Source organism: Motacilla alba, chromosome 27 (genome assembly GCF_015832195.1).
Source record: "Motacilla alba alba isolate MOTALB_02 chromosome 27, Motacilla_alba_V1.0_pri, whole genome shotgun sequence".
Lineage (NCBI taxonomy): Eukaryota > Metazoa > Chordata > Aves > Passeriformes > Motacillidae > Motacilla > Motacilla alba.
This window is the reverse complement of record NC_052042.1, coordinates 875,322-887,533: the sequence shown is the minus strand read 5'-3', so window position 1 is coordinate 887,533 and position 12,212 is coordinate 875,322. Positions and strand designations below refer to the sequence as shown.

Sequence of the window (12,212 nt, the reverse complement as noted above, 5' to 3'; positions counted from 1 at the left end):
GCTGGAAAGGGCTTGCCCCAAAACCCCGTTTTATTTCTGGTTTCCCCCCAGCTGTGCCGCTCCTGCTCCTGCTCGCAGCAGCAGCTGCTGCCTGCACAGCCGGGGCAGCTCCTCCATCCCGCGGGGAGTCCCCCTCTCCTCCCCTGCACAGTTTAGCGGCTGCCGTGACAAGCCCAAAGGGACAATTCCGTCAGATTTCCAGGCTGCATCCCAGGCAGAGCCGGGATCCAGCTCCCAGGCAGTTTGCTCTGTCCCCACAGACCCCAGCCCCCCTTCTCGGGATGCTCAGTCCCAGCCGCCCCCCACGCTGCCCGCAGAGATCAGAGGAGCGGAATATTCCAGCACCATCAGCATCCCGCTGCTCCCGGGCATCCTTCACGTGGGTCTGCCTCCAGCTCTCACCTTCCCAACACACCAGAGCTCCCAACAGTGCCACCGGGATCCTCCCGAGAGGGATCCCACTCCTAGTGGTTTGTAAAGCCCTGCCCCGAGTTTTGGGGTTGATCCCAAACCCCGCTGGTTATTCGGGGCTCAGACACATTTGGGATCAGCTCCACTCAGCAGAGCTCCGCATCCCAGAGCACAAGCTCCAGGGGCTCCCGGGGATGCACGGGGAGCCGAAGGGGGCCAGACACAGCAAAGCCCGGCGGGATGGGCAGGGCTGGGCCGGACCGCGCTGCAGCCACGGCACCCCTGGGGGACCTCGGCTCGGGCTGGGGAAAAATCTGGGTGCGACTACGCTGGGAGCAACGCGGGACGTGGAAAGGCAGCGGCGGGGATGGTGCAACATTAATTTAATTGTTTCCGATTACAACCCAAGGTAGCAGCGAGCTCTTCACACGCCAGACAGTCACCCGTAGACCAAAGAGCATCACTTCGAGCCGGTGCAAAAAGCAGCAAGAGGGAAAGCGCTCGGTGGGCAGCGACCCGCAGGGAGCTCCCGAGGGGCTCCCGGAACGGGGGGACCCTGCCCGGCCATGCGGGACCCGCCGGACCCTCTGGAATCTGCCGGACACCCCGGGACCCTCCGGGACCGCTGCGACCCCGGAGCGCTCCGGGCACCGCGGGCAAAGGCGCCAGAGAGCGGCAGGGCCGGGAGCGGACCGGGGAGCGGGACACTGACCGGAACCGACACCAACCAAGAGTGCCTTAAACCGACATCAGCCAGGGGTGCCCTTGGACCGACATGAACGGGGGACTGGGACCAACACGACCCGGGGATCCCTCGGACCGAGGGGAGCCGCAGACACGGACCAGAACTGACACGACCCGGGGGTCTGTTGGACCGACCCGAACCGGGGACACGGACCAGAACCGACACGAACCGGGGACACGGACCAGAACCGACACGACCCAGGGGACCCCGGGCAGGAGCCGAGAGCAGCCGGGGCTCCCGGCGCGCACTCACCGCGGAGAAGTTGTGCGGGCCGCAGAGCTCGCCGCGGTACTTGCAGGACAGCAGCATGTCCTCCAGCTGGTGGCCCAGGCGGTCCATGAAGTCGGCGCTGATGCCCTCGTAGTGGCGGGGCGGCAGAAAGAGGCGGAAATCAGCCAGTTTGGCGAACCAGCGCAGCCGCGCCTCGTCGGCGCGCAGCAGCTCGGTGAGCAGCGGCCGCGCGGTGCGGTTGGGCAGCAGCAGCCCCAGCCAGTGCCCCGCGTAGTACAGGTCGCCCTTGGAGAGGCGAGGGAAGCGCAGCGGGTTGTTGTTGCACAGCGTGACGGCGGGGAAGGGCAGCTGGCGGCTCCACTCGGTGCGCACGCGGGTGTGCGAGGGGAAGGCGAGCCAGTGCAGCAGGCGGTCGGAGGACCAGGCCAGCAGCAGCCCCAGCGCCGTGCAGAAGGCGAGCACCCAGAGCGCCCGGCGCGCCGGCGCCGCCCGCGCCGAGCACATGAGGCGCAGCCCGTGCAGCCGAGTGCGCAGCGCCGGCGCCCGGCGCCCCCGCGCCATGGGCGCTCCCCTCCTCCTCCTCCTCCCGCCGCCGCCGCTCGTCCTCCTCCGGGCCGGGCTCAGGGCGAGCAGCGCCGCGCCATCCCCGGGCCCCCCGCCGGCTGCGGCCCCGAGCGGCGGGGGCAGCGCCCGCGGGCGGCCCGCGGCCCCGAGCTGCGCGGCGGGCGGCAGTTCCGGCAGCGCGGCATGCCGGGCCCGGGGCCACCGGGGCCACCGGCGCCGCCCGCACCGCCCGCCCCTGTCCCTGTCGCTGCCCCTGTCCCTGCCCGGCCGCGCCGCTCACATCCCGCGGTACCGCGCCCCGCCCGACACCGACCGAGCCCCGCCGCGACCCTCCCGGGCTCCGAGCCCGCGGTCCCCGGCACCCCGGCGGGGAGAGCGCTGCGGGACCCCCGCGCTACCCTCGGCCCGCGCCCGCCCGCCCCGCGCCGCGCCCGCCCCGCGCTGCCATCGCCGAGCGCTCCGCCGGGCGCGCCCCGGCCGCGGGCTGCGAGCGGCGGCAGCAGCGGCAGCAGCAGCAGGAGGAGGAGGCTGAGGAGGAGGAGGAGGAAGAGCGGGACGAAGCTTGCCGAGGTGCCAGTCCCGGCCGCTCGGCGCTCGGGTGGCGGAGGTAGCGATGCTCGGCGCCGATCGCGCTGCTGCTTTCCCGGAGTAGCCCCCCGCTCCTCCTCCTCCTTCTCCTCCTCCTCCTCCTCCGCCCCCCGTTATCCCCCGGCTGCCGCCGGCCCCGTCCCCCCGCTGCCTCCTCCCTCCTTCGGCTGGAGTTTGTTTTTCTGCTTTTCAGCAGCCCCGGGGGAGAGCATAATATCAAGAAAAGCCGGGGGTAAGGGAGGCGAGGCTTGCAGCGGGCTCCGTGCGGCCGCTGCGTTCCGGGGAGGGGGGGATGCCTTTGGAGGGGGCTCCGGGCTCTCTGCTCTCCGTGGCGAAGCTGCTCCCCGCGCCTCGGCTCCCATGGAACGAGTGGGAAAGGGAGAAACGCGTTCCGGGAAGCATCGCCCCCGCCCCTCGCTGCCCCTCACCCCGAGCCTGCGGAGCTCGGGGTCAGGTCCTCCTGCCCTGATCGGACACCGAAAAAGCCCCTTTCCCTTAGCACCCTGTGCGACGAGAATAACTCGGGATGTGGATTGGCATCTCCTCGGGATCGCTGAGCTCGGATCTCTGCGAGCGGCTGCCGTTACCTTCATTTTGCTTTCAAACAGTACAGAGAAACATTCCTCTAATTGTGTCCAATTAAGCCGTAAGTGCCGGTAACTGCTCCGAATCCCCTCTGATATTTTTTCTCCCCTCGGAATTAATTTTCCCTGTGCGTTTGGAGCCGTATATTTTTACCCAATAGATGGAGTCGTTTCAGCCTGGTTCTCTCCAGCCTCTCACGGCGAGTTGTTTTTTTTCATCGTGGCGAAGCTGCGAACGTGCAGCAGCCCGGGCTTGGGGGGCAGCCGGCCCAAAATCCCGCTCCTTGTCCGGGAACACGGGGGAACGGGACTGAGAGGCTGAGCTCGTGCCCTGCAGGGCGGGGGCGGCGGCAGCAGCACAAACATTGCCTGAGCTCAGCCAGCTGCCCTCAGATAACTCGGGTGGTTTTTCCCGAGCTCGTGTCCATGCTCGGGAGCATTTTCCCATTTTTTTAGCACTGCTCGTAAGCAGCAGATCCTTCCCCACACCCCAGCACCGGCCGTGACCTTTGGGAACCGAGTGGGAAGAGGCCGGCAGTTCCCGTATCCATGCCAGCGGCATCCCTGGCAGCTCCAGGGAGCCTCTCCTGCCGTTTTCCCGGCGGATCCCGGCTCGTTTTTCCCTGCCGCCTGTTGAAAGCAGTGGGAGTTTTTCCCCTTGGCTCCCTCTCAGGATAATCAGCATCCCAAGTGCTTCCCCGCCAGGTGGGCCGGGGCTGTTTTAGCCATGATTTATTGCCACAAAACGCGAGGAAATAAAAAGTGCCCGACCATGAACATCCTCCCGAGCTCCCTCCCTCTCCACGCTCATCCCAGCCCCGCGGCACAGCCGGGCCGGGCCGCGTTCCCTGGCGGGGAAAGCCCAGCCCAGCCCTGCACTGGCCCTCTTTCTCTTCTCCAAAAGGTTTTTCACCTTTTTTTTTTCTTTTTTTTTTATTTTTTTGGGCAGGTGCAGCCTGGCAAAAGGGGCTTGTGAAGGAAAGAGCAGCAGGTTTGCACGGGAAGCAGCTTTTCCTGAAATCCACTCATATCTCCTTGATTTATTAGAGGGAAGCAATTTTTCTTGATTAGCTGGCAAAGGGCAGTGGGATGGCAAGGCCTATTGGAGCTGGAGTCCAAAAGGTTCCCCACGAAAACATTCCAAAGCCAAACCAAACCTGACTATGCAATTCCAAGGGATCACCTGGTGGGACATCGCCCCAGCCTTTGGAAATTCTCTCCGTGTTTGCAGTTGTTTGGGAAAGCAGCTCATTCCCTGCATCCGAGCCCTGGGTAATTCCTCAGGCAGCCACAGCAGCTAAAAAGCTGATTGGACCTAATTAAGTCCAATAAGAAATAATTGAGCTGATCCAGAAATATTGCTAATTAACCAACAAGTCCCTTGAAAATTATCCCTTGAGCTGGGTGAGTTTCCTCTTTCCAGAGGAGAATGGATTTGGAATTCCATAGTTGGGGGTACTCGACAAATTCAGTGAATTATTGTGGGGCAATTCTCCCATTCCCTCCCCAAAACATCCCCTGGGTGCCCCTGAAAGGGGACAGGAAGAGAACTATTTGGAAGTTGTTCCAAACAAAACCTTCGGCTTCTTTTGAAACTTCATTTTCACCTCAAACACCAACCCGTGTGAAGACAAAAAGGATTAAAGAAAAGCTTGAAGTCCCCTGGAAAGGAAATTCTAAAACTGTTCTGCTGGATAGTATCAGTATTAGTATTAGCATTTATTAGTATTATTAGTACTGGTATTTATCCTGGAAGGGAGCAAAGGGAAGGAGGATCCCCCTCCAAACCCCTCTCCCCAGCCTCACAGGGTGACTGGAGCCCCCTTCCCTGGCCACACTCCCCACCTGTGTCCATTGGAGCATCCCAGGGGATTTATGGGATTCATTCCCTTGCTCTCCTGAGCGGTTCCTGCTGGAGCTGAACTCATGCTGAGCGGGCAGCAGATTTATCCCTGGTTTTATCCCCTGGGATCGGCCCCAGGCATGGAGGAGCTCTGGGACATCCTCCGCTCTGCTGAGCTTTTAGGGACCAGAAGCAGGGAGAGAAATTACAGAGCTGGGATCAAATGGGGCAGGATGGGGCTTGGATTTTGGGAAACAATTCCTCCCTGGGAGGGTGGGCAGGCCCTGGAATAGAATTCCTGCAGAGGCTGTGGCTGCCCCTGGATCCCTGGCAGTGTCCCAGGCCAGGCTGGATGGGGCTTGGAGCAGCCTGGGACAGTGGGAGGGGTCCCAGGGGTTGGATCTGGATGGGCTTTAAGGTTCCTCCCAACCCCAGCCATTCTGGGATTCCCTGATCAACCTTCCTAGGCTGGATTTGGTGCTCCCAGAGCCCCTGGAATACAAAGGTGGGGATTTTTGGCTCTCAGGAGATCAAGGGGCAGACACTGAAAGGCCACTTGTCCCCTGGCAGGGGGCTCAGGTCCCCTTGGGCTGGGAATGGGATCCCTTTTCCAGCACAGAACCATCTCCAGGGGCAGGAGCAGAGTCTGGCACAGCTGGGCACAGCTGGGCACAGCTGGATGTGAGCTGGATGTGCCCATCCTGCAGAGAGCCCTGCCTGGGCTGGGCTGGGCTTTGGGACTCAAGGGGCTCCTGGGGACAGATGTGACCCCACAGCCCAGGGTGTTGGGGCAAAATGAGCCTTAAACATGTTCTGCAACCCCCAAACCTTCGGGAAGAATTCCCTGCTCTGCCCAAGCCCTGCAGAAACAATTCCTGCTGGAAGCAGAAAGGCACAGAACACTTGGAAATTGGGGTTTCCATGGAAGCCACCACTCGGCCCTAATGCCAGCCCTGCTGCCTCAGAGCCCAGAGAATGTGACAGCCCCACCCCGGGCAGCAGAGCTTTGGAGAACCCCAGAAACACCCAAAGGGGGCTGTCGTTGTTTTCCTGGGGTTTATTTCATTTTTCATGCAAATAAATAAATGCTTGAGCTTCCAGCTGGGAAATTCTCCCAAGGAACTGAGGGAATTTTGGGGGCTGCAGGGGTTTGGGGCTGTTTGTTTTGAATGCAGGGGGGTGAAATATTCCATCCATACCAAAATATTGGGAGCACGTAAATAGTGCCAGGATTTCTGCATCTGCTGCTTCACCCCAGCAACACCAGAGGAGTAAAAACGTTTGGATTTCACAACCCTGCTCAAAAAAAAAACCAAGAAAAAAAAGGAAACTTTGGATGTCTCATTTCCCTGTGTGTGTTTAAAGGCAAAAACCTGGGAGAGATCAAACAAATGCCCAAGTGAGCCGAGGTGTGGCTGCTCCTTTGGGAATTACACTGGGAACCCCAGCAAGGGGCAGGCAAATAAAGTGGGATTTTCCAGGCTCGCACAGGAGGATTAACTGGGAAGATTTCAGGAGCCAGATCTTGGCTGGGCTGTGGACCCTGCCCGTGGGGGGTCCCTGATCCCTGCACATCCCAAAGGATTTAATCCTCCTTCCTCCCAGTTTTTGGAGGGGACAGGTGGCTGACCCAGGGGCTTCATTTGGGATCAGCTGTGGATTGAGGGTCCTGTCCTGTGCCACACGTGACAGGGCTGTCACATGGCCTTTAATTAGCAGGCTCTGCTTTAATTGGCATTTCCTGGCAGAGCCATTATTCCTGGCCTTCCTTAAAGGAATAAAAGGCTAATCCATAAATACATGTGTTTATAGAGATAGATATTTAAATACCTCCTTCTTTTCCTTCTGCAGGTAGGGAAGGGGAAGGATTTGGATCTATTTTAAGCTCACAGCTGGCATCCTCCCAGTTATCTCCTTTTCCCCCCCCATTTTCCATTTCACTGCCGAAGAAGTGAGGGGAGGAGATGAAAAAAAATGGAAACACCTCTAGATTTGGGAAGGATGGATTTGAACAGGAATTCTTTGGAGCAAATTAAACAGCCAAGTTCTCATGGCCTCTTCCTATGAAATTTCTCCTTTGCCATCAGGAATGGGGCACCCTGGATCTGCCAGTTCCCTGGAACTGGCCCCAGCCCAGCTCTGCTCCAGTGCTCTCCTTGGATTTTGGTGGCCCCAGGGTTGGCCAGGAGCCTCCTCCCATCCCTGGGGGCCCCAAAATTCTGTCCAGAGGTTTAAAAAAGTAATGGAATGGTTTGGGTTGGTTTGGGATCTTAAATGCCCCCCAGTGCCACCCCTGGCCTGGGACACTGCCAGGGATCCAGGGGCAGCCCCAGCTGCTCTGGGATTCCATCCCAACCCCTCCCCACCCTCCCAGGGAGGAATTACCTCCCAGTATCCCATCTGTCCCTGCCATTCCCTGTGTCCTGTCCCTCCATCCCGTGGGACAGTGCAGGGACACAGCCAGATGAGGTGCTTGATGCCCCATCCCTGACCTTTTGGGGCACTTCCTGCCTTCCCTGGCCCTGCTGGAATTAACCTGGATCCAGGCAGTCCGAGGGGAAAAGGGAAAAGAACAGCTTTGAAAGGAGCCCTGAAATGTGCAGGGAAGGGGGGATCCATGGGACACATCCAGAGGCTGGGAAATGAATCCATCTTAAGGAGAACAAAGAAGATTTGAGTATTGAATATTGAAAATTATCTGTTTCTGCCTCTCAGTCACACAGATTATTCTGATTTTTTCCCTGAACCTCTGAACTTCAGAGCCTGGGGGTTTCCTATTCCTGTTTATTTTGCTTTTCGTTTTCCCCAGTTCCTGAAGGGCTGGAATTGGCTGCCAGCTCCTGCCTGGGAGCTCCTGTTGTGGCTGCTGAGGGGCTGCAGTGAGGGGTGATGCTCTCCTGCTTCCATGGGCACTTCAGCCACACTCCAAGGCTCTTCCTGCTCCTCGGGTGGCCCCACTGGAGATGTTCTGCTTTAATGAAAGAGGAATCTCGGGAAGGAAAAACTTCCTGACCTCATTTTACTGTTCAGACCTGGCTTGTTCAAGGCTTTGGTCCTGAGGTGTGGATGGAGCTGATCCAGACGGGATTGGGCACATCCTACACCTTTATATGGGATTGGGCATCACCTTCATTTAGGATTAGGCATCACCTACACTTTTATTTGGTATTAGGCATCACCTACAGCTTCCTTTGGGATTTAGGCACCTCCTGCACCTTCATTTAGGATTAGGCAGGACCTGCATTTTATTTAGCATTGGGCAGGACCTCTGGATGTGGCAGTGGAAATGTGGGAGGGAATTCCCAGCCTCCCTGCCTTGCGGGGAGGATTCTGGATACCCCATGGGAATGAGCCTGGAGTGGGCTGGAGGCTCCTCTGCACCTGCCCTGACCCCAAACCTCCCATTCCCAAGAGGAACAGCACCTGGAAAGGAGGAGGCTGGAGCTTCCCAGGGGACAGGGCCAGCACAGCAGCCCGTGGGTCACCCTGGGACACCTGGGAGGGCCGTGCTGAATATTCCATGTCCTGTCCTGTGCCTGGAGAGACAATTCCCTGCTAATTCCCCCTTCCTGAACCCTTTTCCCTCCCTTTAAATTCACTGGACCTGGCAAATCCAGAGAAAAACTGCTCTGTGGTTGGATGCTGGAGAGGAAAATTCTCTCTCTCAGGGAGTTTGGCTTCCAAACCAAATTCAGGGAGCAGTCCCTTCAGGTTTGTTCCTTGTCATTCCAAGGGATTTGGAGGCTCTCGTGGCAGCCAGATGGGGAAAAGGGAAAAAGCCCTTTCTCCTCAAACCTGGAGATGTTTCCAATCCAAGAGGCTGCCACATCCCTGCTCTTATGGCAGCAGGAGGGAAGTGGGAAAATGAGGTTTCAAATCCTGAAGGATAAAAGGGATGGGTCACCTGCACACCAGCCTCTGATCCCACAGCACCAGGACCATGTTGGGAAGTTCCTTTGTTTCCTGAATCTGCAGGAAAAAAAATGTGGAACTCCTGGGCCAGTCTGGAGTCTCCCCTTGGAGGTCTGGGCTGGAATTTTTGGGATTGAGCAGCCCTGGAGTGCTCCCTGGGTCAGCCCCCAGAGCTGCCACTGAAACCTCCCCATTCCCAGATCCTTGGATTTGTGGCACAGGAATTGCAGGGAAATTTGCTGCTGCAAAAATTCCCATTTAGGGGTTGGAGTGTGGGGAATCGGGGGATCCTGGAATGGTTTGGATTAGGAGGGTCCCTAAAGCCCCTCCTGCTCCCAGCCCGGGGACGTCTCCCACTGTCCCAGGGAGCTCTAGCCCGGCCAGCCTGGCCCGGGACACGGCCAGGGAGGGAGCAGCAGGGCTGGAGATGATCCCAGAGGTGGCACCCGGGGCTGGGGGCTTTGGGGGCAGGAGGGCCCCCGAGGTTTGGGACATTCCCATCTCGGCTCATCCCCGCTGCGCTCCGGAGGCTCGGGCCGAGCACAGGGCTCACCTTGGAGGAAATCAATTAAAGCAATTACTGTGAAAATCCCCGCAGGGCCGGGAGATGAGGCTGGAAGCACAACCAGTCCTGACCTGGCGCTGCTCCCTGTGAGCTCCCAGACTTTGCAGAAATGGGGGAGAACCCAGTGCTCCTCCCGAGGGAAGCGGCCCCTTTCTGCTCACGGCAAAACCTCCCTCTCTCCATCAAAAAAAGCTTCAATTCCTGTCAAAAATCCCTTCAGAGGATCAAATCTGACAGCCCCAAAGCTGCTTCAGTTCCTTGCAGATTCCGTGGGAATGCTGCCAGCGATCCCAGCAGGGCTCACTCGGGCCATTCCCAGCGGGGGATCCCAGGGGGCTGCAAACTCCACACGCCAGCGGCTGCTGCCAGAGAATTTGGGAATTGTTACCTCCTTCCTGTGGATTTCCAGGGCTGGAGGCCACAGGGTGGGTGCTGAAGGTCTGTCCCACTGCTGTCCCTGTTCCCTCAGGCACAGGGGGATCCACGGGGATCCACGGGGATCCAGGGAAGCGCGGCAGGCTGGAAGCAGAGCAGGTAAGTGCCACCTGCGGAGCTGCCAAACTGAAAGGATCCAAAGAATTTTCCTTTGGCAGCCTAATGGTGACAGCAGTTGTGTGGGAAGATTAATGGAGAAAAGGTTGGATAAAATAGAAACTCCATCCTGAAGTTTTTCAGCTGCTTTTTTGCAGTTATGTAATTGTAAATGACATTGATTTTTTATAAAAACCCACAAACAACACCAGGAAACTTGGAATGTTTCGGGCTGGATTCTGCTCCTGCTGCCAGCAGAGGAAATCTGGGGTTTTCTTGGATTTCAGGGCAGTTTCAGGCTGTTTTGTCAGGGATGAGAAGCAGGATTTGGCTCTCAATAGCCTTGGAATGCCACTGGAGTTGTGCAGGGAGCAGAGCAGGGGCTGAGCCGGCACAGCCAGGGAATTATCCGGGTTTGTATCTGGCCAAAATTCCCTGTACAGGGACAGCCAGCACCAGCAGGGATCAGGATTGCTCCTGGTTTTGGCTCTGAGGGCTTTCCAGCCTGGGTGATCCCTGTGACCCTCCAGGTGCCTCTGGCAAAGCCCCTCCTGCCCTCCTGAGGAGCTTTGGCGTTTCCTAGCTCCCATCCCATGGATCCAGATCTGGGACCAAGGTTAAAGCCAGGGATGAGTTTTTAGGGGAATGGTGGGCTTTGGTCCAAGGCTGGACTTGGTGACCTTTCCCAGCCTCAGTGATCCTGGGGTGGCACCTGGAGGAGCAGCAGGACATTCCCATTCCCATTCCCATTCCCATTCCCATTCCCATTCCCATTCCCATTCCCACTCCCATTCCCATTCCCAGCCCATCCAGCCTGGGGGGCACTTGGGATCACCCCCCGGCCCCCTGGGCTCACAGGACTCTGCTCAATCCCTGTTGGATCTGACCCTGGGACACAGGGAGAGGACACTGGGAAGAGATGGGAAAGGACCCCTCAGAGTGCCTCAGTTTCCCCTGGGACACAGGGAGAGGACACTGGGAAGAGATGGGAAAGGGCCCCTCAGAGTGCCTCAGTTTCCCTGGGTAGAGCAGCAGGATTCCAGGCCCAGGCTGGGACAATGATCAGGACCTGGCTCAGGTCAGTCCTGGCCTCTGTCCTGCCAGGACCCAGCCCCTGGGAGCTATTCCCTCTCCCATTCCAGTCTCAGGACTTTCATGGAATCATGGAGTGGTCTGGGTGGGAAGGGACCTCAAAGCCCACCCAGTGCCACCCCTGCCATGGCAAGGACACCTTCCCCTGTCCCAGGCTGCTCCAACTCATCCAGTCTGGCCTTGGGCACTGCCAGGGATCCAGGGCCACCAATGGAATAACCCTTCCCATCTCCCAGGGAGGAATTTCCTCCCAATATCTCACCAAAATCTGCCCTTTTGACCCTTTCCTTTAATGCTTCCCTGCGTTCTCCAGCCTTTGGCTCCTCTGATGCCTGACAAGGAATTTTTTTACTCTTCCAAATCCCTGCTTTTTACCTTCATGGATCCCATGAGAAGGCAAAAGGAAGGGAGCTCCTGGATGGGAAAAGCCCTGGAGGAAGGAAACTGCAGCAGGAAAAGGTTCCTCCTTCCAGGAGGGATGTTTGGACTGGCTCTGCTTTGGCACAAAGATCTTGTCAGGATTTGTTTTCCTGGAGAGACATTCCCTGAAGGAATATCCTGAGTGCTCCTGGGGATGTTCGAATCCATTCCCTTCCCCTCCGAGGAAAAGGGGTTTGCTCCAGGTGCAGAAGGCACCAGGATGACATTTCCTGGTCTCTTTTGTTTCCTCCCTGAATTTCCCCCCAAAATATTGGAATTTTATATTCAGAGCTCCTCTCTCCCCCTCTCTCTTCCAGTTCTTGGATGTGGCTGGATGAGCACATGGAGCTTCCCTGAGCCGTGGGTAATGGGCTGGATGATTCTACACGATTTCCTCCAAGAGTTTTCCCTTCCCAAGGCTATTTCCTCTCTGGAGTTGATATTTTAAAACAATTTCCCTGGAGGTGTAAAAGCTCCCTGGAGAATTGAGAAAGCTTGACTGGAAATGCTCCCATCAAACCCTTCCTGCTCCCTGCTTTTGGGCAGCTCCCTCCTGCAGGAATTTGAGGGTTTCAGCAACTTCTCAATGTTTTGTCTCTTTTTAAATTTAGTCCTTAATTTTGGGAACAAGATGCTCTAAGGAAGGATTTGTTCCCGTGCCAGCTGTAAAATCTGGGAATGAAGGGAGGATTTCTGTACCAGCTGTAAAATCTGGGAATGAAGGGA

The 12,212-nt window shown here is 57.8% G+C and overlaps 1 protein-coding gene across 3 annotated transcripts in view; it reads right to left on the bottom strand.

The window, feature by feature from the left end:
- Positions 1 to 12,212, bottom strand: part of LOC119712060 (acid-sensing ion channel 2) — a 472,537-nt gene that overhangs the window by 77,265 nt on the left and 383,060 nt on the right. Inside the window, exon 1 of one of the 3 annotated variants that reach the window (XM_038162900.1) lies at positions 1,409 to 2,655. The exons of the other annotated variants lie outside the window; for them this stretch is intronic. Within the exon in view, the coding sequence (XP_038018828.1) occupies positions 1,409 to 1,948 (540 nt within the window). The 5' untranslated portion in view covers positions 1,949 to 2,655. Of the gene's footprint in view, positions 1 to 1,408; positions 2,656 to 12,212 lie in introns of those variants that run through there. 3 annotated transcript variants of the gene reach the window in all.